The 24,797-nt window shown below is 40.1% G+C and overlaps 4 protein-coding genes and 1 long non-coding RNA gene across 5 annotated transcripts in view; 3 read left to right on the top strand and 2 right to left on the bottom strand.

Annotated features, from left to right (window-relative positions):
* Nucleotides 1-5,777, top strand: part of LOC5506016 (deoxyhypusine synthase) — a 9,996-nt gene extending 4,219 nt beyond the window's left edge. Inside the window, exons 6-8 of the mRNA XM_001626693.3 lie at nucleotides 372-475; nucleotides 4,439-4,564; nucleotides 5,367-5,777. Of these exons, the coding sequence (XP_001626743.1) occupies nucleotides 372-475; nucleotides 4,439-4,564; nucleotides 5,367-5,453 (317 nt within the window). The 3' untranslated portion in view covers nucleotides 5,454-5,777. The remainder of the gene's footprint in view (nucleotides 1-371; nucleotides 476-4,438; nucleotides 4,565-5,366) is intronic.
* Nucleotides 5,750-16,179, bottom strand: LOC5506006 (autophagy protein 5). Its single transcript, XM_032374392.2, has 8 exons — nucleotides 16,030-16,179; nucleotides 14,703-14,830; nucleotides 14,107-14,185; nucleotides 13,470-13,547; nucleotides 8,187-8,271; nucleotides 7,650-7,744; nucleotides 7,178-7,226; nucleotides 5,750-6,818 (listed from the first exon to the last, which is right to left on the bottom strand). Exons 1-8 carry the CDS (start codon nucleotides 16,138-16,140, stop codon nucleotides 6,619-6,621), a joined length of 825 nt encoding a protein of 274 aa, XP_032230283.1. The 5' UTR covers nucleotides 16,141-16,179; the 3' UTR covers nucleotides 5,750-6,618.
* On the top strand, nucleotides 16,146-18,360 carry LOC125570092. The gene is made up of 2 exons (XR_007312444.1): nucleotides 16,146-16,244; nucleotides 18,182-18,360. It is a non-coding gene; the product is annotated as an uncharacterized LOC125570092 (long non-coding RNA).
* On the top strand, nucleotides 16,392-18,360 carry LOC5506024 (dimethyladenosine transferase 2, mitochondrial). Its single transcript, XM_001626694.3, has one exon. It carries the CDS (start codon nucleotides 16,443-16,445, stop codon nucleotides 17,547-17,549), a length of 1,107 nt encoding a protein of 368 aa, XP_001626744.1. The 5' UTR covers nucleotides 16,392-16,442; the 3' UTR covers nucleotides 17,550-18,360.
* On the bottom strand, nucleotides 17,687-24,797 carry LOC5506015. The gene is made up of 4 exons (XM_001626716.3): nucleotides 24,591-24,797; nucleotides 21,993-22,256; nucleotides 20,562-20,759; nucleotides 17,687-19,362 (listed from the first exon to the last, which is right to left on the bottom strand). The coding sequence occupies exons 1-4, from the start codon at nucleotides 24,658-24,660 to the stop codon at nucleotides 19,163-19,165; spliced, it is 732 nt and encodes a 243-aa protein (XP_001626766.1). The 5' UTR covers nucleotides 24,661-24,797; the 3' UTR covers nucleotides 17,687-19,162.

Genomic DNA, 24,797 nt, shown 5'->3' with positions numbered 1-24,797 from the left:
ATTGTGAAGGCTTGCCAATATCCCTAACCTCCTATTGGCTTCTAATAATGATGATCACAATTGATACAATACTGTTATTACCAGATTAATTATACTGATGTAATGATGGCCCGTCGAAGGATTTGGGCAGGGGAGGGGGGTTTTGCAGGGCCGTAGCAGGGGGTGGGGGCACTGGGGGCATGTGTTTCTCCAATATTTAAAAAGATATAAGAAAATTGTATTCCCCCCCCCTGTATTTTAATGCCTGCGACAGCACTGATTAAAATGTGTCAGAACTAACATTCATCAATTTGTTTTATGCATTTGTGCCCCCACCACTTTCCTTTCTACAGAATAATTTGAACCTTATAATTTGCTTTAATATATTTCAGATGTCCGACTTGTAAACAATCATGCTGTGTTTTCAAAGAATACTGGTATAATCATCCTTGGTGGAGGTCTTGTCAAACATCATGTCTGCAATGCTAATATGATGGTGCGTCACACAGTTACAATACCTCTCACAGGCTAATTAAATGGTGTCACTCAACATCTCTCACAGACAAACAAAATGTTGTGACCAATATCTCTCACAGACAAAAAAAATGGTGTCACACAATACCTCTCACAGGTTAATAAAATGGTGTCACACAATACCTCTCACAGGTTAACAAAATGGTGTCACACAATACCTCTCACAGGTTAACAAAATGGTGTCACACAATACCTCTCACAGGTTAACAAAATGATGTCACACAATACCTCTCACAGGCAAACAAAATGGAGTCACAAAACACCTTTCACAGCGAACAAAATGGTGTCACACAACACCTGTCACAGGTAAACAAAATGGAGTCACAAAACATCTTTCACAGCCGAACAAAAGTGTCACACAACACCTCTTACAGGCAACCCATGGCAACAGCATACTGTGTGTGGTAACATGCAACCCATGGCAACAGCATATTGTGTGTGGTAACATGCAACCCATGTCAACATCATACTGTGTGGTAACATGCAACCCGTGCCAACAGCATATTGTGTGGTAACATGCAACCCATGGCAACAGCATATTGTGTGTGGTAACATGCAACCCATGGCAACAGCATACTGTGTGGTAACATGCAACCAGTGCCAACAGCATATTGTGTGTGGTAACATGCAACCCATGGCAACAGCATATTGTGTGTGGTAACATGCAACCCATGGCAACAGCATATTGTGTGTGGTAACATGCAACCCATGGCAACAGCATATTGTGTGTGGTAACATGCAACCCATGGCAACAGCATACTGTGTGTGGTAACATGCAACCCATGTCAACATCATACTGTGTGTGGTATCATGCAACCCATGGCAACAGCATACTGTGTGGTAACATGCAACCCATGGCAACAGCATACTGTGTGGTAACATGCAACCCATGGCAACATCATACTGTGTGGTAACATGCAACCCGTGCCAACAGCATACTGTGTGGTAACATGCAACTCATGGCAACAGCATACTGTGTGTGGTAACATGCAACCCATGGCAACAGCATACTGTGTGTGGTAACATGCAACCCATGGCAAAAGCATAATGTGTGGTAAAATGCAACCCATGGCAACAGCATATTGTGTGTGGTAACATGCAACCCATGGCAACAGCATATTGTGTGTGGTAACATGCAACCCATAGCAACAGCATACTGTGTGAGGTAACATGCAATCCATGGCAACAGCATACTGTGTGTGGTAACATGCAACCCATAACAACATCATACTGTGTGTGGTAACATGCAACCCATGGCAACAGCATATTGTGTGTGGTAACATGCAACCCATGGCAACAGCATACTGTGTGTGGTAACATGCAACCCATGGCAAAAGCATAATGTGTGGTAAAATGCAACCCATGGCAACAGCATATTGTGTGTGGTAACATGCAACCCATGGCAACAGCATATTGTGTGTGGTAACATGCAACCCATGGCAACAGCATACTGTGTGGTAACATGCAATCCATGGCAACAGCATATTGTGTGTGGTAACATGCAACCCATGGCAACAGCATACTGTGTGTGGTAACATGCAACCCATGGCAACAGCATATTGTGTGTGGTAACGTGCAACCCATGGCAACAGCATACTGTGTGTGGTAACATGCAACCCATGGCAAAAGCATAATGTGTGGTAAAATGCAACCCATGGCAACAGCATATTGTGTGTGGTAACATGCAACCCATGGCAACAGCATATTGTGTGTGGTAACATGCAACCCATAGCAACAGCATACTGTGTGAGGTAACATGCAACACATGGCAACAGCATACTGTGTGTGGTAACATGCAACCCATGGCAACAGCATATTGTGTGTGGTAACATGCAACCCATGGCAACAGCATACTGTGTGTGGTAACATGCAACCCATGCCAACAGCATATTGTGTGGTAACATGCAACCCATGGCAACAGCATATTGTGTGTGGTAACATGCAACCCATGGCAACAGCATACTGTGTGGTAACATGCAACCAGTGCCAACAGCATATTGTGTGTGGTAACATGCAACCCATGGCAACAGCATATTGTGTGTGGTAACATGCAACCCATGGCAACAGCATATTGTGTGTGGTAACATGCAACCCATGGCAACAGCATATTGTGTGTGGTAACATGCAACCCATGGCAACAGCATACTGTGTGTGGTAACATGCAACCCATGTCAACATCATATTGTGTGTGGTAACATGCAACTCATGGCAACAGCATACTGTGTGTGGTAACATGCAACCCATGGCAACAGCATACTGTGTGGTAACATGCAACTCATGGCAACAGCATACTGTGTGTGGTAACATGCAACCCATGGCAACAGCATACTGTGTGTGGTAACATGCAACCCATGGCAAAAGCATAATGTGTGGTAAAATGCAACCCATGGCAACAGCATATTGTGTGTGGTAACATGCAACCCATGGCAACAGCATATTGTGTGTGGTAACATGCAACCCATAGCAACAGCATACTGTGTGAGGTAACATGCAATCCATGGCAACAGCATACTGTGTGTGGTAACATGCAACCCATAACAACATCATACTGTGTGTGGTAACATGCAACCCATGGCAACAGCATATTGTGTGTGGTAACATGCAACCCATGGCAACAGCATACTGTGTGTGGTAACATGCAACCCATGGCAAAAGCATAATGTGTGGTAAAATGCAACCCATGGCAACAGCATATTGTGTGTGGTAACATGCAACCCATGGCAACAGCATATTGTGTGTGGTAACATGCAACCCATGGCAACAGCATACTGTGTGGTAACATGCAATCCATGGCAACAGCATATTGTGTGTGGTAACATGCAACCCATGGCAACAGCATACTGTGTGTGGTAACATGCAACCCATGGCAACAGCATATTGTGTGTGGTAACATGCAACCCATGGCAACAGCATACTGTGTGTGGTAACATGCAACCCATGGCAAAAGCATAATGTGTGGTAAAATGCAACCCATGGCAACAGCATATTGTGTGTGGTAACATGCAACCCATGGCAACAGCATATTGTGTGTGGTAACATGCAACCCATAGCAACAGCATACTGTGTGAGGTAACATGCAACACATGGCAACAGCATACTGTGTGTGGTAACATGCAACCCATGGCAACAGCATATTGTGTGTGGTAACATGCAACCCATGGCAACAGCATACTGTGTGTGGTAACATGCAACCCATGCCAACAGCATATTGTGTGTGGTAACATGCAACCCATGGCAACAGCATGTGTGGTAAAATGCAACCCATGGCAACAGCATATTGTGTGTGGTAACATGCAACCCATGGCAACAGCATACTGTGTGAGGTAACATGCAACCCATGGCAACAGCATACTGTGTGGTAACATGCAACCCATGCCAACAGCATATTGTGTGTGGTAACATGCAACCCATGGCAACAGCATGTGTGGTAAAATGCAACCCATGGCAACAGCATATTGTGTGTGGTAACATGCAACCCATGGCAACAGCATACTGTGTGAGGTAACATGCAACCTATGGCAACAGCATACTGTGTGGTAACATGCAACTCATGGCAACAGCATACTGTGTGTGGTAACATGCAACCCATGGCAACAGCATATTGTGTGTGGTAACATGCAACTCATGGCAACAGCATACTGTGTGTGGTAACATGCAACCCATGGCAACAGCATACTGTGTGGTAACATGCAACTCATGGCAACAGCATACTGTGTGTGGTAACATGCAACCCATGGCAACATCATACTGTGTGGTAACATGCAACCCATGTGTGTGGTTTCTTTCTCGTGTCAGCGTATTGTGTGTGGTTTCATTCTCTTGTGTCAGCATATTGTGTGTGGTTTCTTTCTCTTGTCAGCGTACTGTGTGTGGTTTCTTTCTCTTTTGTCAGCGTATTGTGTGTGGTTTCTTTCTCTCTCGTCAGCGTAATGGGGCAGACTATGCAGTGTATGTCAACACAGCACAAGAGTTTGATGGGAGTGATTCAGGAGCTAGACCAGATGAGGCTGTCTCTTGGGGAAAAATTAAAGCAACTGCAACTCCAGTCAAGGTTTGTTAGATGATAAGATATGGCATGTCAGCCTCTTAAACATACTGTTAGATGATAAGATATGGCACGTCAGCCTCTTAAACATACTGTTAGATGATAAGATATGGCAGGTCAGCCTCTTAAACATACTGTTAGATGACAAGATATGGCATGTCAGCCTCTTAAACATACTGTTAGATGACAAGATATGGCACGTCAGCCTCTTAAACATACTGTTAGATGACAAGATATGGCATGTCAGCCTCTTAAACATACTGTTAGATGACAAGATATGGCATGTCAGCCTCTTAAACATACTGTTAGATGACAAGATATGGCACGTCAGCCTCTTAAACATACTGTTAGATGACAAGATATGGCACGTCAGCCTCTTAAACATACTGTTAGATGACAAGATATGGCACGTCAGCCTCTTAAACATACTGTTAGATGACAAGATATGGCATGTCAGCCTCTTAAACATACTGTTAGATGACAAGATATGGCATGTCAGCCTCTTAAACATACACCTTCATAAAAATAAGCAAGTATAGCAAGTAGCAAGTATACCTGAGAAGGCTGGACTTTCTTTGGAGACCAAGTGGTCTTTGTGGACACTCCCAAAAGTCTCTGGAAGAAATATACGCTGGATCTGGGCAGGGGTGGGGGGGAGAGATGAGTGATTTCTCCAACAACAGCCCCTCCCTATCTTATGCCTGTTGTCAAGGGTTTCATTTACTGATGAATGTTGCTAGGGGCATGTTTTACAATTCTAAACTGAAAAATTCACTAACATTGTCTGTGTTTGATTTTTATTATCCAGATATATGGCGAGTCTTCTCTCATCTTCCCCCTTCTTGTGGCCGAGACGTTTGCGAGAAACTTCAAATCCACGCCTGATAAATCATAATCTTTTTAATCCAATCACATCTCCTTGTAGTCTGCTTAGCAGCCGCTTTTAGTGTTTTAGTGTCAAGCACATTTTTTCAAAAAAACGTCCAGCTCAGATAGCAGCAATTATTTTTTTTATTATAGTGATCACTCTAAAAATGAAGAATCAAATTGTGCTCATACTAGTGACTTAAAATACTATTGTTATTGATCATTTATGTAGTTCTGTTTTTACTCAGCTGGTGTGTATGATTTCAGGTAACCGAAATCTAAAAAAATAAGACTTTAAAAATAAGAACGGCTCAACTTCATGTGTCCAATAAAAAAAATATTTTTACTACAATTGTATTTGATTTATACATGGGTTGTTGACTAATGGTTATTTGTTATGGACTCATGGATCTTTCTTTTTGGAATCTTAAAAAGCTGCTTATTATCATAGCGACATAATAACTCTTACAGTATAAGTAGCACATAGTTTTGTACCTTGGCCCCTCTGATATAAAGGGGCCTGTGACCCCCCTTCCCCACATTTAGTATTTATTTATTAGTACCGAACTCCCACCCCCATCCAAGAAATCCTTCATCTGCATACTATTCTAACAGAAAACTACTATTACTCAATTTGATTCAAAATGAGCAAAGGATGGCTCAAAATTAGCCAAGTTTGAGTTTCGATGGGTTGACTGAGTAACCCACAGTGGTTATGGGTGGTATAAATGGCTTTATCCTCAAATAAACAAGAATGCTTCTGCTTTCTAAACCTGGATTTGCTTTTGTTTATGCTTATTTATTTGACACCCATGAATCACTGCAGGTTAACACATGGATTCTTCAAGTGCACACTTATTTGAAATAGCTGTATACCTATATATACTATATATACCTACAGCTCATAACAGATTAGATATCTTTTGTTTAAACTGCTAAAGGTATAAGACATCTCTCTAAATGTATTTCTCTGATAACTCGACATTTCCGTTAACCAGGAACATACACAGGGGGGGTGCACGCACCCCCCCCTTTGCAGCCAAAAAGTGGGTGATATCTGATTAGGGAATCTTCAAAACCTAAGCTTTTTGCATGTGATACATATTGATGTGCACACCCCTTTAGTCAATCCTGGGTACTTTCCTGTTAACAGCTATATATACATATTAATTTCGTTCTGTGATAACAGACCATTACTCATTCGACACCACAACAATATGCAGAAAGTTATCAGGGTGACTGAGGTGCTCGCTGAGCCACTGGGTGGGTGTCTCTAATGGAGGCTCTATGCCCTGGATTACTATACGCCACTGACTGTCTACGTCCATGCTGTTAGCCGAAAGCACATGAGGGACACAGAGCTGCAGAAGGTCACGTAATGTCTGTTGTTCCCCTATATAAGATAGCGATTGTATCAGTCATAGTGTGGTTTGTTAGCATTCACCAGCTAGTGGTGTCGAAGTCACAAGTGTGGTGAGTGGGGCTTGTTTAACCATGCCGAAAAAGTGAGTGTGAAGGGGTGGGATGGGAAGGGGAGAAGTTCAAATCCCTAAAATAATCATAAAGTTTTCTAGATTAGAAAAAAAAAAAAACAGGCAAATGTTCCAACCCCAAAAATGCTGAGGATAATTTTAAAAAATCCAGAAGACCACTGGGTTGTTGGTAGTGGTGACAAAACAGTTTGATTACAATGTGATTTCAGCAATAACAATGTATGATGAATGAGGATTACTGGATAAATACAACACCCACCTGTATCCGAAACAGGTCTGAAGAGCCATTGTATAAAGGGTTTATCAACCTGAAACACAAACAAATGCTATACTTCACCACCACAAATCTTTATCTATTAAAAAATGTTGTTCATCCACTACTTTGTAATTGTTTAATATTGAAAATACAGACGTTTTATTCTCAAGAAAACTTCAAAATAACAATCAATGAATGAAGTGTGATTACGCTATTGACGATATTTGATTGAAAATATCCTGGTTACTCGCTTGAATTAGCCGATGGAAATAGATGGCTTATGTGCATAAAATGGTGGCGTGATTGGCCAAAATCAATATGGGTTTTTAATAAATGTTTTTATCATAAATCTATCAAAAAAACTTTACTATATCTTAGAATGTATTTGTTAAGAATATTTAAACATTTTAGAATGAAACCAGAATATTACATCCAGTGTAACTATTGGGAAAGTAAGTGTAAGAGAGAACAGTACCTGGTAAATCTTAAATGGGATATATTTAAAATATGGGTCATCTCCAACTCTCTCCATTAATCTTCTATTCACAGCCCAGAATTGCTCAAATTTATCTGTGGATGCAGAAAAAATATATAAGAGTTGGAAGTGCTGTATTTTTTAGCATTTATTGTTGGCTCTGTATTCAGCTGTTGCTAAGCCATATTGGTACTGCAGGCTCACAGAAAGGAGCTGGAAATCGAGCCTACATTTATTGTATAATTGAGGTTTTGACTACACCCTCATCACACGTTGAGTTCACAATATCTTGAGCTGACTATTAATTGTACAAAGGGCTAAAATGTGTACCATTTTTCATAATGTATTCTAGAATTTGAAACGATTTGTTCTTTGCCCCTCCTGCCCTACCCAGGAAATATGTATGGAAGGCTGGTTTTGACCAAAAGACAATAAACTTTCCACACATATTTTAGTGCTCACAGTTTTAAAGGTGACACTGTAATAAACAAAATATTTTGTGGCAATCAAAATGTGAGTCATTTGGTTCTTGTTTACCATTATTCAGTCCTAACCAAAGCTGTTTGTGATCTTTTTTCTGCATTGAGTTGATGACTTGAGATCTATGTTTTAGACTATCAGCCTGCAAGAAAAGACTTCCATGTGTCAGTTTAATGATAATTCGCTCAGGCTTGGGAAATATCTTCAAAATAAGGCAGTCAAAAAAGAAAAGGGTGCATCATGGGCAAAACACACACAAAAGCCAAAACAAACACGGAAATTAAATTTTAGCTTAACTTGCAATAACAATGCAATCAAAATTTAAGCACCCAAATTAAACTTTCTAGTAGATGCAAGTCTATACAAGATGAAGAAATGATTCATTTCTGGTAGGAGCTGGTTCCCCTCTACCTCTTTCACAAACTTATATCAAGACCCCTTGATTCATTTCTTGTAGGAGCTGGTTCCCCTGTACCTCTTTCACAAACTTATATCAAGACCCCTTGATTCATTTCTTGTAGGAGCTGGTTCCCCTGTACCTCTCTCACAAACTTATATCAAGACCCCTTGATTCATTTTTGGTAGGAGCTGGTTCCCCTGTACCTCTTTCACAAACTTTTATCAAGACCCCTTGATTCATTTCTGGTAGGAGCTGGTTCCCCTGTACCTCTTTCACAAACTTATATCAAGACCCCTTGATTCATTTCTTGTAGGAGCTGGTTCCCCTGTACCTCTTTCACAAACTTACATCAAGACCCCTTGATTCATTTCTTGTAGGAGCTGGTTCCCCTGTACCTCTTCCACAAACTTATATCAAGACCCCTTGATTCATTTCTGGTAGGAGCTGGTTCCCCTGTACCTCTTTAACAAAATTATATCAAAAACCCTTGATTCGTTTCTTGTAGGAGCTGGTTCCCCTGTACCTCTTTAACAAAATTATATCAAAAACCCTTGATTCGTTTCTTGTAGGTGCTGGTTCCCCTGTACCTCTTTAACAAAATTATATAAAAAAAACTTGATTCGTTTCTTGTAGGAGCTGGTTCCCCTGTACCTCTTTCACAAACTTATATCAAGACCCCTTGATTCATTTCTGGTAGGAGCTGGTTCCCCTGTACCTCTTTCACAAACTTATATCAAGACCCCTTGATTCATTTATTGTAGGAGCTGGTTCCCCTGTACCTCTTTCACAAACTTATATCAAGACCCCTTGATTCATTTCTTGTAGGAGCTGGTTCCCCTGTACCTCTTTCACAAACTTATATCAAGACCCCTTGATTCATTTCTTGTAGGAGCTGGTTCCCCTGTACCTCTCTTACAAACTTATATCAGGACACCTTGATTCATTTCTTGTAGGAGCTGGTTCCCCTGTACCTCTCTCACAAACTTATATCAAAAACCCTTGATTCATTTCTGGTAGGAGCTGGTTCCCCTGTACCTCTCTCACAAACTTATATCAAAAACCCTTGATTCATTTCTGGTAGGAGCTGGTTCCCCTGTACCTCTTTCACAAACTTATATCAAGACCCCTTGATTCGTTTCTGGTAGGAGCTGGTTCCCCTGTACCTCTTTCACAAACTTTTATCAAGACCCCTTGATTCATTTCTGGTAGGAGCTGGTTCCCCTGTACCTCTTTCACAAACTTATATCAAGACCCCTTGATTCATTTCTGGTAGGAGCTGCTTCCCCTGTACCTCTTTCACAAACTTACATCAAGACCCCTTGATTCATTTCTGGTAGGAGCTGGTTCCCCTGTACCTCTTTCACAAACTTACATCAAAAACCCTTGATCCGTTTCTTGTAGGAGCTGGTTCCCCTGTACCTCTTTCACAAACTTATATCAAGACCCCTTGATTCATTTCTTGTAGGAGCTGGTTCCCCTGTACCTCTCTCACAAACTTATATCAGGAAACCTTGATTCATTTCTTGTAGGAGCTGGTTCCCCTGTACCTCTCTCACAAACTCATATCAAGACCCCTTGATTCGTTTCTGGTAGGAGCTGGTTCCCCTGTACCTCTCTCACAAACTCATATCAAGACCCCTTGATTCATTTCTGGTAGGAGCCGGTTCCCCTGTACCTCTTTCACAAACTTACATCAAGACCCCTTGATTCGTTTCTTGTAGGAGCTGGTTCCCCTGTACCTCTTTCACAAACTCATATCAAGACCCCTTGATTCGTTTCTGGTAGGAGCTGGTTCCCCTGTACCTCTCTCACAAACTCATATCAAGACCCCTTGATTCATTTCTGGTAGGAGCCGGTTCCCCTGTACCTCTTTCACAAACTTACATCAAGACCCCTTGATTCGTTTCTTGTAGGAGCTGGTTCCCCTGTACCTCTTTCACAAACTTATATCAAGACCCCTTGATTCATTTCTGGTAGGAGCCGGTTCCCCTGTACCTCTTTCACAAACTTTTAACAAGACCCCTTGATTCATTTCTGGTAGGAGCTGGTTCCCCTGTACCTCTTTCACAAACTTATATCAAGACCCCTTGATTCATTTCTTGTAGGAGCTGGTTCCCCTGTACCTCTTTCACAAACTTACATCAAGACCCCTTGATTCGTTTCTGGTAGGAGCTGGTTCCCCTGTACCTCTTTCACAAACTTATATCAAAAACCCTTGATTCGTTTCTTGTAGGAGCTGGTTCCCCTGTACCTCTTTCACAAACTTATATCAAGACCCCTTGATTCATTTCTTGTAGGAGCTGGTTCCCCTGTACCTCTTTCACAAACTTATATCAAGACCCCTTGATTCATTTCTTGTAGTAGCTGGTTCCCCTGTACCTCTCTCACAAACTTATATCAGGACCCCTTGATTTATTTCTGGTAGGTGCTGGTTCCCCTGTACCTCTCTCACAAACTTATATCAGGACACCTTGATTCATTTCTTGTAGGAGCTGGTTCCCCTGTACCTCTCTCACAAACTTATATCAAAAACCCTTGATTCATTTCTGGTAGGAGCTGGTTCCCCTGTACCTCTCTCACAAACTTATATCAAAAACCCTTGATTCATTTCTGGTAGGAGCTGGTTCCCCTGTACCTCCTTTCACAAACTTATATCAAGACCCCTTGATTCATTTCTGGTAGGTGCTGGTTCCCCTGTACCTCTTTCACAAACTTATATCAAGACCCCTTGATTCATTTCTGGTAGGAGCTGGTTCCCCTGTACCTCTTTCACAAACTTATATCAAGACCCCTTGATTCATTTCTTGTAGGAGCTGGTTCCCCTGTACCTCTTTCACAAACTTATATCAAGACCCCTTGATTCATTTCTGGTAGGAGCTGGTTCCCCTGTACCTCTTTCACAAACTTACATCAAGACCCCTTGATTCATTTCTGGTAGGAGCTGGTTCCCCTGTACCTCTTTCACAAACTTATATCAAGACCCCTTGATTCATTTCTGGTAGGAGCTGGTTCCCCTGTACCTCTTTCACAAACTTACATCAAGACCCCTTGATTCATTTCTTGTAGGAGCTGGTTCCCCTGTACCTCTCTCACAAACTTATATCAAGACCCCTTGATTCATTTCTGGTAGGAGCTGGTTCCCCTGTACCTCTTTCACAAACTTACATCAAGACCCCTTGATTCATTTCTGGTAGGAGCTGGTTCCCCTGTACCTCTTTCACAAACTTATATCAAGACCCCTTGATTCATTTCTGGTAGGAGCCGGTTCCCCTGTACCTCTTTCACAAACTTACATCAAGACCCCTTGATTCGTTTCTTGTAGGAGCTGGTTCCCCTGTACCTCTCTCACAAACTTATATCAGGAAACCTTGATTCATTTCTTGTAGGAGCTGGTTCCCCTGTACCTCTCTCACAAACTCATATCAAGACCCCTTGATTCGTTTCTGGTAGGAGCTGGTTCCCCTGTACCTCTCTCACAAACTCATATCAAGACCCCTTGATTGATTTCTGGTAGGAGCCGGTTCCCCTGTACCTCTTTCACAAACTTACATCAAGACCCCTTGATTCGTTTCTTGTAGGAGCTGGTTCCCCTGTACCTCTTTCACAAACTTATATCAAGACCCCTTGATTCATTTCTGGTAGGAGCCGGTTCCCCTGTACCTCTTTCACAAACTTACATCAAGACCCCTTGATTCGTTTCTGGTAGGAGCTGGTTCCCCTGTACCTCTTTCACAAACTTACATCTAGACCACTTGATTCGTTTCTGGTAGGAGCTGGTTCCCCTGTACCTCTCTCACAAACTTTTATCAAGACCCCTTGATTCGTTTCTGGTAGGAGCTGGTTCCCCTGTACCTCTTTCACAAACTTTTATCAAGACCCCTTGATTCATTTCTGGTAGGAGCTGGTTCCCCTGTACCTCTTTCACAAACTTACATCAAGACCCCTTGATTTATTTCTGGTAGGAGCTGGTTCCCCTGTACCTCTTTCACAAACTTACATCAAGACCCCTTGATTCATTTCTGGTAGGAGCTGGTTCCCCTGTACCTCTTTCACAAACTTACATCAAAAACCCTTGATCAGTTTCTTGTAGGAGCTGGTTCCCCTGTACCTCTTTCACAAACTTATATCAAGACCCCTTGATTCATTTATTGTAGGAGCTGGTTCCCCTGTACCTCTTTCACAAACTTATATCAAGACCCCTAGATTCATTTCTTGTAGGAGCTGGTTCCCCTGTACCTCTCTCACAAACTTATATCAGGACACCTTGATTCATTTCTTGTAGGAGCTGGTTCCCCTGTACCTCTCTCACAAACTCATATCAAGACCCCTTGATTCGTTTCTGGTAGGAGCTGGTTCCCCTGTAACTCTTTCACAAACTTATATCAAGACCCCTTGATTCATTTCTGGTAGGAGCCGGTTCCCCTGTACCTCTTTCACAAACTTACATCAAGACCCCTTGATTCGTTTCTTGTAGGAGCTGGTTCCCCTGTACCTCTCTCACAAACTTATATCAAGACCCCTTGATTCATTTCTTGTAGGAGCTGGTTCCCCTGTACCTCTTTCACAAACTTATATCAAGACCCCTTGATTCGTTTCTTGTAGGAGCTGGTTCCCCTGTACCTCTCTCACAAACTTATATCAAGACCCCTTGATTCATTTCTTGTAGGAGCTGGTTCCCCTGTACCTCTTTCACAAACTTACATCAAGACCCCTTGATTCGTTTCTGGTAGGAGCTGGTTCCCCTGTACCTCTTTCACAAACTTACATCAAGACCCCTTGATTCGTTTCTGGTAGGAGCTGGTTCCCCTGTACCTCTTTCACAAACTTTTATCAAGACCCCTTGATTCATTTCTGGTAGGAGCTGATTCCCCTGTACCTCTTTCACAAACTTATATCAAGACCCCTTGATTCATTTCTGGTAGGAGCTGGTTCCCCTGTACCTCTTTCACAGAAGACATGAAGTGCGCCTCTACTGCTTCTTTCCCAGGACATCTCATGAGTTCGTCAGTGGGGAATTTCTAGTTGAAAATAACACATATTTATCATCAACATTTTTGGGAAAATTAAGCTGTTTTTTTGTGAACACTAAAAGATTTAGAGGAATTATTCAAGACCGGCATAATACAGCGTAGAACCCTTTTGGTGTGTGATATTGATCCTGGTTTGGTTCAAAAATCCTAAATCAGTGTCCTCTGGTCATAGGTACTAGGATGCATGAAAACAATACGAGCTTTAAATTCAGGCGAATGGTTTGTAAATACCAGTGAGATAAGGAATTCATAAGCTTTTGGATTGTTTTATTTTAAAGTCCCTGGGGATTGTTAGGGTACAGCGATGCATCTGAGAGGGCATAGCAGAATTATTAATTGAACTAATTGTAATTGCGATAAGAAAACCTGTATTAGCAGTGGAGGGTATTTTGCAATAAAACTCAAGAGTAAACAATTTATATCTTCATTGCTGTAAAAAAATGGTGGAAACTTTAATGAATTTCTATGTTTGAGCAAGTTTTGAGGAAGGAGACTACATTTTGGCTAATCTTTGTGGGAGGAGGGTTATGAGGTGGAGAATGCATACCTGGAAATGTACAGTTAGATTCCACGGAAGGGAGGCAGAGGAACCATACAGGTCAAACAATACACCAATTGGATAATGCCTGGAATACAAAACACATAATTAAGAAGAACAAAACACCAATTGGATAATGCCTGAAATACACAAACACATAATTAAGACGAACAATACACCAATTGGATATGCCTGAAATACACAAACACATAATTAAGAAGAACAAAACACCAATTGGATAATGCCTGGAATACACAAACACATAATTAAGAAGAACAAAACACCAATTGGATAATGCCTGAAATACACAAACACATAATTAAGAAGAACAAAACACCAATTGGATAATGCCTGAAATACACAAACACATAATTAAGAAGAACAAAACACCAATTGGATAATGCCTGAAATACACAAACACATAATTAAGAAGAACAAAACAGCAATTGGATAATGCCCGGAATAAACAAACACATAATTAAAAGAGAAGTCTGGGGTAATTTTACTAAAGAGGTTTTTGCTCATTTTGGTGGACATTCAAGGCTGTGAATTGGAAACTTTACTTAATTCTCTAGGATTTTCAATAACTATTTCAAATAATATACCATTTCAAAGGCTGGCCATCATACTCAAACCAGACCTCCTCGACTGAGTCTTGATTAACAGCTCTTTGGAAGTGTCTCTGTATCTTGTCTGTCACCAGCATAAGGTAGTTCAATCTTGGCACCAAAAGCTGAGAAAATATTAATGAAATAAAAAGGATTAAAATTTCCAGAGCCCTGGGAAACAACCTTGTCAGAAGGTGTGGTTAGATTTGCTGTGACAATGTTAAGTACATTCCTTTTTAGTCAAAAGCAGGAACAGTTTATAATCTCAATGGTCTTTATTGTTGCAGTACCAAGGCTTACATTTTCTTTTGAAACCCACCACAAGTACAAACATGACTATTCCCCAGGCTCATTTTCTATTGTGAAATATTTCAAAAGACAGAAAAAAAAAACAATGGACAATTTGAGCTTGAAAACTCAGGGAAGTGCTTAATATCACAAGCTAATGTAATGTGGAATTTATCTGGCGATCGTCTCCCGTAGTTGAAATCGTTGTGCGTGTCTTATTTTTCGAGAACCGAGCACTTTAGTTGAGGCGATTGGAAATTAGTAAACAACCTTTACTTCTTTCTTTATTGGGAGTGATAGAGGGGATTTTAAATTTCCCTGAACAGCACTAAAGCGACCCCAAATGCACTCTAAATCACTTAAACATGTAAATAATAGACAACTACAAGTACTACATCAAGTTGGATTGAATTTATTGCATTTTTATAGAAGAATACTTGCATAAAGTAACAACTCTTTATGTTCTCCCTATTAACGGTCAATGAACCCATCCGTTCAAATTACTCGACAGAGCCTGGGTTACCTGTGAGGGAACCACTTAAAATCATGAGAAAATACGCAAGATAGAGACGTCAGCAAAAAAGAAAAGCTGAGGAAGGAGATAAAATAATGGCTGCTTTTTTGCTTTTTTTGTAGATTTTCGTAAAATTTTCACATATTATGCGTAAGCTACTTTGTCTCTTTTTCCTTCTCATGTAAAAAGCGTGTGTATTTTTAAGGTTTCTACGTTTCTACCATTTGAAGTTGGGACCGAAAAGCTTTCTTCTAATCAAATTTTAGCAGATTGCCAAGTCTCGACTGCTAGAAAACAGGAAGACGGTTCTGATAATTCGTGTTTGCTATCTCTTACTTATTGTTTTTCGAGTCATTGTCTTCGATACTTCGATACTTCGATTTATTACTCCTATAAGTAGCTTTCGCTAATACTAGGAGGCCGATTCCTTTGTAATCTTTGTTTATCGAGGGTAGCATATTTAACCGAATATACAGTTTAACATTATATAGCAGAATACACGTAAAACCTAGTCACACTTACGTAGTAGGGTTCTGGCTGCTCCATACTAACAACTTCATCAGAAGTGAGGTTGAAACAGACCGGCAATCTACCGTCCCAAATTTCCCTCAAAACCTCGCGATCTTCCGCCATCTTGGATGTTCTGTTTCCCAGGGGTCTGTGCGCTCGATGTCTCGAATCAACAAGACCGCACAGGCGACCAAACGAAGCTTAGAAAGAATTTCAAATAATTTTTGGTAAATATGTTTTTTGTTTTTTTTAATTTATCAAATCTCAGCCGTGTGTTTTATATGTGTTTGCTGCTTTACATTTTCGAGCATGTAACTGTTCTGTTATCGTATGTGTGTTTTTAGTAGATATTCTGAGCTTTTAATCTGCTAATGGAATCCCACCTATATGGTTTGCCTGTGGATTGTCAAGTGTTTCAAATCAAGATGGCGACTGCCATGTGGTTACGTTTCCGATGGAGAAAAATCTCAAATAATTCTCTTGCAGTGTTTTCACCGCTTAGAAAACACTGTAGACCGTATTTTTCAAGAGCTACACTAATAGAGAAGTACAATCTAAAGCCAAGAAGTTACACAGTGAAAAATTACAAGTATATAACAGATCGAGATTTGGCTGAAAGAGTCGCAAAGGTGTTGAACGTCCAAGGACATTGTGTGATAGAGGCGAGTCCGGGACCAGGAATGCTAACTAGAGCGATGATCGACTCTGGAGCCAAGCAAGTTATCGGTCTAGAACCAGATAAAATATTTATGGAAGATCTTCGATCACTTCAAAGCGAAACTAATGGAAAGTTCACCCCTCTGTTTGGTGACTTTGGGAAGATTGATCCACATTTAGTTCACGATGAAAGCGATACCAAAGCTCGTATTTGTCGAGCGCCTGCGATCGCCTCAAAGGATTTATTTAAAGGGATTTCTCCTGTGGAATGGGAATCAGATGAGACCCCAGTTAAATTTGTTGGAATTGAAGGTGGAAAAACTTTGGCATCTACAACAAAGATTTTGATGAGCTATCTTGCACGTGTCCCTGGCAAAGAAAGTATTTTCAAGATAGGAAGATGTGAACTTTTGTTTTTCTATACTCATGACCGTGCAGAGAGGCTACTTGCACAGCCAGGCACTAAGTACTATAACCGCTTGTCAATCATGGCGTCGTTATTCTGTGATGTAAATGTCATTCACAGGGAGCCATGCCAAATGTTTGACCCATATTTCCGCAAAGACGGAAAAAAGGAACTTCAGCTCATTAGCATTGTGCCTAAGAAGAGACTTGATTTTTCAATCCCAGAAGACTGCTTGCATTTAGTTGGATACTTCATCAGGATTTTAATGATTAAACCAAAGCAATCATTGGCAACATCACTGGATGGGATATCCCCTGGTAGTCATGTTATCTTGGACAACCTTGGGTTGCCTCATGATACAAGAGCCAGTGATTTGGTACCTAAAATGTATGGCAGGCTGTTAGAGCAATTTTTCCAGTGGAATGAAAGGTCACTGGAGTTCTTTTACTCTATGAGTAGCAGATACTAATCTCATCCAATAAGAGGAATAATCAGTTGATTTAGTATAATTTTTAAACATATGTATGTACTTCCTCTAAGTTTTCTTAAAAAATCTCTGGTTGAATGTTAATTGAAGAAGAATCAAATTCACATTTAAGAAACATCTTTGGCTTTGTTTCAGAAAATTTATTTTGCTGTTTTTTTTTAAGTAAGCAAATAATCTATGTTGGCTTGTAAGACTATAAATGTATACTAATTATATAATATTATAAACATATATTTATTAATGTTAATATACTTATTAAGTTACTCAGCAAATAATTTGTACTTGGTATTTAAGAATCAAAAAGAAGTACAAGTTTATGTATTTTAAAAGAATGTCTAAATTTATGTAGTTCTTAATTTAAAGCCATATAAAGACATATCTTAAAATGAAATTGATGTAAATCTTGGCTTTTGCATATATATATATACATATATATATATATATATATGTATATATATATATAGTTTAAAAAAAATAATGTAATATTAAATTCTACAATAACAAAAGCTGGTATACATTCTGATGAAAGGTTTTCACAAAGTTTCTGATGTATCTTAAGTTGCCAGAGAGACTGTCTTATCAAATCTATTATCTACGTATTACTTAATTCATAGATCCGACGCGCGCATGGATATCCAATCAGAAAGCAGCAAATGGAAGCCAGCGACGTGCAACCCAAAAGTCCCGCAAAAGTCCCACAAATTGTACAACATATCGGATGAGGTCAGCGAGTCCTGCCCGGAGTTATTTTAAATACAGACTGCGACTTGGAAAATAAAACACAGTAACCTAACATGATGGAAACTTGTCTTGTTGTCCAAGCTTGGTGAAAATCTTGTGTGAATGAAGCATAGAAATAGATAACTACGAGTTTGGTTGTTGAATGGAAATGTCACGAATCCAGCTTAAAATATTAAAAATTGGAAATGATAAGATAAAGCGGTGCTCTCTACGGTAGGTACTAAGTGTTTATGTGTTTTCAAAGCTATATTTTTAACTTGCAGTGATTTAAGTGCGGGGAAAATCAGAGGAGAAAGGCGGATTCTCTGTTTACGTCTGACTTCTAACTACAAGTTTTATCGGCAAACGTCAAGATTTACAGTAAAAATGCAAACGACAGTCTCATTCCTATATGTAATTTAAGTAGCCTAGGTATAATATCAAACACAAGTTTAATGGTAGGACTTACACTGCTCTTGTAAGTGGTTTGTTTGCTTTTTGTTTTTCGTTTTTTGGTAGTAAATTTTACGTGTTTTTCTACAATTGAGTCCCAACTCTACACTAAAAGCAGCCAAGCAAAGAAAACAGGGCTAGCACTTTTACGCTGACCGGAAAATGCTTATTTGCTTGTCCAGATTCGCAGAAAAATATCTCAAACCAATCTTTTTCGGCGTCGATTGGCGACTTTTTGTGGGACAACATGGCTGTCATTGCACCATCTCGTTCCTGATTGGCTATTCGTGCCCGCATGATTGACATGTCGGATCTATGAATTGCAGATCATTTTCCAATTTTTTTACTTGAAGATAACCTTTTTAAGTTATTGTGATTATTTAAATTATACAGGTAAAAGATTTTATTTCTTTAGAAGAATGTTATGTACACATACAAATGAACACCAAAATAACAAAAGCTACTACAAATCCAGAGAAAAGGTTATCTAGGAGTTTCTGGTGCGTTTCTAGTTCCTCATTACTCTTCCTCTTGACAGCATCATGGTCAAGCCAAAGCTTATCCAAGGATGTCTGTATAGTAGCAAGTGTCGTCTTAAGCTCAGACATATTCTTGCACAAACCTGCAAAGATATATGACCATTAGTTGCAGTATGGCTATAAACTGTAATAGTGAAAATATTTGTGGAGTGTTTATTGCCTTTCAAAGATTCACAAGCAAGAACTCAGATCCTGTTTGAAAATCTTGCATTCCGTATATATTTTTGCTCTTCCAAATGCATTGTTTGCGTGACAACTGTTACCACACTGTAACAGCACTGTTACAACACTGTTACAAGAAAGGCTTTACTAGTTATCAGACAGTGGCAGATCCAGGGGGGCCCTCCCCCCTGGTGTGTCATATTCCGGATGAACACCCCCTTTAAGAAATCCTAGATCTCCACTTGATTAGGATTACGTTGAAAAAGTACTTCTGTGGAATCATCATCATATCATAGTCATGATGAATACTGTCATGATCTATACTATGACTAGGCTTGATTTCCAGCTCATTTCTGTGGGCCAACAGTATGCACCGGTGAGGCCTAGCGACGGCTGGAAATAGAGCCTATACTATGACTGGTTGTGTAGCCGTGGTTATTGCAGGGTATAGGGTAATCGCAGAATACGAATTGGCCTTGACTGGCTGCTGAATGTAGGAAAATATGGGATCAAGACATCCTCCATTGATAGCTAATTATAGTCCATAAAAAATAAGTCCATGGTCTAAGGATTTCCAACAGTGACGTTTTCAATCAGGCGCGCACCCCCCTTGGCGACCAAAAAATGCTTGACTATGCTTTCTCCATATGATATCTATGACTGCACACCACCTCTCAGCCAATCTTGCGCGCCTGTCGATCTCTGTCCTGTAAGGGGTTGAAAGTTATTCAATAACTCTAAAACCTGGCACGCTTTTAGCGGGTAAGGGAGAGAGGCCAGGCTAGAGGATGTGCACGCGTACTACATGCACCTCAAACGCTACCCATGCATTGCGGGTCAAGCTTAACCTTGGAATTTCAAAACATTAAACAACGTAGTTATAACGGAGCTTCCCTTGTCGTATACTTGCATGTAGTACGGGAGGCGCGAGTGAAGCGTTTGAGACAAAACAAACGCGCGTGTAATTCGAAACCTCGAATTATTGGGGGGCACGATTCAGAAACATTAAGAAAACAATGGGGGCACAGCCACGCCCTACTCTCAGTTTCATATAATTTTTGAAAATATTGGGGGGGGGGGCACGTGCCCCAAGTGCCCCACCCCCTGCTACGGCCCTGACCTTGTTCATCTTGTATGGTATCCATTATGTTCCCAACTTTTTCCAAAACCGCCTGGAGCTTTTCCTCTTGTTCTTGGAGTCTGTCACTGTGTCGATCTAAAATGTCTGTGGTCGTAGGGGAATCCTCGACTTTCGATTTTTCCTGAAATATTGAGTCGAATATCCTTCCAAACGTAGAGTCTTTCTCTGTTTCGGAATCTGAATAAAAAAACCCAGGTATTATACATTAAAGGAATTCTTCAGTCTTACCGTACTATGCACTGTTTGTCCAGGTCACAGATTTATTTGATGTTTCAGATAGTTTTATCTTGGAACCCTGACTATGTTAACCTTCAAATTTGTCATTTCTTTCAATTCCTTTTCACATTTATTTATCCCCTCTATCTAGACGCTTCTGCTTGCTCTCAAAACCGACGCGATGTTAAGGGCGTGATGGGAAGTTTGAATTGAATTCAGCCGAGCCAAGCCCTTTTATAGTGCGGGTCCTTGATTAACTTTCTTCCGTTACTGAATGGTGTTCCTTCACACTTTACTCTGGGGCCTTTACGGTTAGAGTACTTTCTAGATACCCCTAATTAGCTGAGTCTTCAATCAGATCCTCGCCGGTCAACTGTCTTGTTCACTAGTATTAAATCGCTGGATCCCTAAATCAGTTACTAGAAATATCTCGCTATCTGTATGGTGTCCCTAACGCTTGAACCCTGTGCCCCTATCATTAGCATCCTAGAAACCTTTCCGATACCTTTATGGTGTACTAAACGTTTGATGTTGGGCCCTTGCCGTTAGTTTCCTAGAAACGATTCCGCTATCTGCATTGTGTACATAACGCTTGCAAGTACCTTGGGCCCCTATAATTAGCATCCTAGAAACGTTCCAACTATCTATATGGTGTACCTAACGCTTTAATCTTCCCTATCCCTATAATTAGCTCCCTAGAAACGTCCCGCTATCTGTAAGGTGTACCTAATCAGGAGCGGATCCAGGATTTCAAATGGGGAGTGGATAATGTCTGGATAGACGGCTTATAACTGATCCAGTGGTTCTTGGTAAGTTACGTTGATCTAACAATACTTCACGCTGAATTGGATTTGTCGCATCAGCAAAGTCAAAGGCACATTGACAGTACTTCCCGTCCCTCAGACATTTATTTCCTTCAAACAAATTGACTTTCCATTCTTTTACTCTATTAGGAGGGTGGATATCCACCCCCCCCCCCCCACCCACCCCTCTGCATCCGCTCCTGCTAATGCTTTAATCTTGTCCCCTATAATTAGCTCCCTAAAACGTCAGAGCTTTCTGTATTGGGGAGCTAACGCCTTAGGTCCTTGCCATTTCTATAGTTTCCCTCAGCTTTATGTGTATCATTCCTACGTACTTCTTTTTATTGACTTTCGTTTGGTGTCCCTAAAGGGTCAAATCTTGGGCCCTTACCATTAGCTTCAGATGCGTCCTCCTTATAAACTGCCCTCCCGCTTTTCTCGGCTAATTTGATGGTGTTCTTCAATGCTTTAATCTTGGTTTCTTGTGTTTCTAGTTTATTTCTCTGGGTCTCGACCACTGTTTCTATCAGCTCGAGTTTTCCGAGGACTTTTCTGAGTAAGTCTTTGTCCTCTTGATAGATATCGTCCGTGCTCGTCTGCTTGCTGTTATCCTCACGGGAGATGCTGTCGTAGCTTCCATCAGTGCTCAAGGCCTCTGTTGGCAAATAAATGTCAAAATGCTCTTGATTAAGAAAATGCACTTCATCAAACGAAGATACGAGTTGATAAAAGTCGAGGACAGTGCGCGAGAGTGCACGATCAATCGGTCATAAGAGTTGGAACTCTCATCGACTCTCATCAACCCTCATCTCTTTTTGATCGAGGCTTTGTAGTTGAGCAACAAAGCATTCTGGGAATATTGGCCCGTAGCAGTAGCCGCTGCCAAGAAGAATGTGAAAAAATATTAGCTTTTAAGATCCTATGATCTAGCTTTAAATTCGGAGTTTATTATATAAACAGCTGAATTGCATGTTTTTCATCAAGTCCAATAAATAGTGGAAAGAAAAAATATTTCAGAGGCATTTAGTCCTGTGTATAATACAGAAAAAAAACAGGTTGAATATTCTGTTATATGGCTAAAGTACTGTTTAAAAGAATGCTTTGTTAACGATATTTCCAAAGGGGGTTTTAAGATTAAACAAATGTGAGAAAATTGCATTATTACTGTTATATTGTATCAATTGGGCCTTACTGATTTTCAGATTATACTTATTTCTGCTTCATCTGCTTTAGTTATGCATCTTCACATACTTGCCCCTAGGTGGTCCTTAGTGTAAACAATCCATATTTTAAAAACCTTCTAAAACCACTAATTAAACAGCAGCACGTTAATTGCTGTTAAGTAAGCTTAATGTTTTTTCTTTCGAACTTTGATTACTATTATTTTTCAAAAAACAAATGGTTATCAAAAAGATTACTATCATTTAGATAATAGTTAGACATTATTCTATATTCCCACATCTGTCTTAAGGCTCCCTGCTGAGTGAAGTAAAATTAGAAGTAGTATGAGCACAGATGCAATAGCTTGGCCAAATTTAGAAAGATCTTTCTGGACGTCTCATCAACTGTATAAACTCTCTCTGTCTGGGAGAAGGACATTGTACAGAGAAAACAGCCCATTACATTTTGACAACAATAAATCTGCTTTTTAGCTACCAAAACATGGAAGCATTTTCCCGTTTTATAAAGAAACCTACTAGTAGACGTTGCTGTTGTCGTGCGTATGTTTTTGCAAGACAATCTTGCATATTTCTTACGAGACTTAAAACGGCTGTCGTCCCCCCCCCCCCCCCCCCCAAAAAAAAAAAAATTAGAAACCTACATTCGGGAGATAAATATCATTTACACTTTGCGTGTTTTCTGGCTGACCAAACAAACGCATAAAAAACACTCTCTATACAAAAGCGTGGGAGATCCACTAGTGCTATTTAATAAAAAAAAGTACTGATACTTTTCAACTTGATGGATTGTAGAAAATCAAATCAGCAACACGAATTGTATAATCAGGTTTTTACGCGCGCGTTATTTGCATCTCAAGGCAAGGAGGTTTTTAGAGATCTTTCTCAACAAAATAGCTAGAGAAGGGCGTCAATGCGTATTTCCTCTGTATTTCCTTCGAATTTTTAATTATTTTATCTTGGATGACGTATTAATAGGCATAGCGTATACTGTAACCAATCACTTTGATCGCTATCCCCAGTCCACTCGCGACCTCGAATACAATCTTGTTCCCAAAGCCCACGTGCCCCGTTTATTCTATGTCAGCGGCAAGCATAAATGTAAGTGGGCCCTGTGGCCCTGGTATATAACACATTTGTGTCTTATGGTATATAACACATTTGTGTCTTATGGTATATAACACATTTGTGTCTTATGGTATATAACACATTTGTGTCTTAAGGTATATAACACATTTGTGTCTTATGGTATATAACACATTTGTGTCTTATGGTATATAACACATTTGCTCTATTTTGATATCTGAGCTTTTTTAACATTATTTTAAAACATCTCATAGGATAAGTTTCGACTCTAGGGGGCGTAGCACAAGGGCATTTCTAACTGTTCCAAAGTGGAATATTTTAAAAAGGCTATTGCGAGCAGAAAAAGACGGGGAAAAAACGAACAAAATAATCACCTGCCCACACGACATTACAAAATACAAGAGAAAAAGAAAGGTACTTTCTCTTTTGTTTGTAGGCTTCATTGTTTTTTTTGGGGGGAGCTTACGCTCATGAACGCTCATGTAGGAATTTCAATTTCTTATTTTAGCACTCATTAAAAATATGTTTGTATTGCGTAAGTGAAGACACAAAATATTTATCGAAAGGTACAATGATGTACAATGTTACCTAATTAAGACAGTTTGATATTAAAAATAAAATTGCCTTTTTGACTCACACGTTATGTTGTACCCATAAGTACTGACATGGTTTTTTTCTAAATGATCCTTCCTTTTATTATCAAAAGGTTAACTGTTGTATCTTACCGTGTTTACCCTCCAGTCGCCACTCGATTCGTTCCACCAGCTCTTTTAGTTTAACTGCGAGTTGCCCCATCTTTTTGGTTATCTTCTCATGAATTTAACTTTCTTATTCACAGATCTACTATTTTTTACCTGTTCCTTTCACTTTTACTAAGTGCTCCCGCGCTAAAACGTTAACTATTGATGTTTATATTTTTACTCGGCGGTTTC

The sequence above is a fragment of the Nematostella vectensis genome, chromosome 8 (genome assembly GCF_932526225.1).
Source record: "Nematostella vectensis chromosome 8, jaNemVect1.1, whole genome shotgun sequence".
Lineage (NCBI taxonomy): Eukaryota > Metazoa > Cnidaria > Anthozoa > Actiniaria > Edwardsiidae > Nematostella > Nematostella vectensis.
This window is presented reverse-complemented; position numbering and strand designations above follow the sequence as displayed.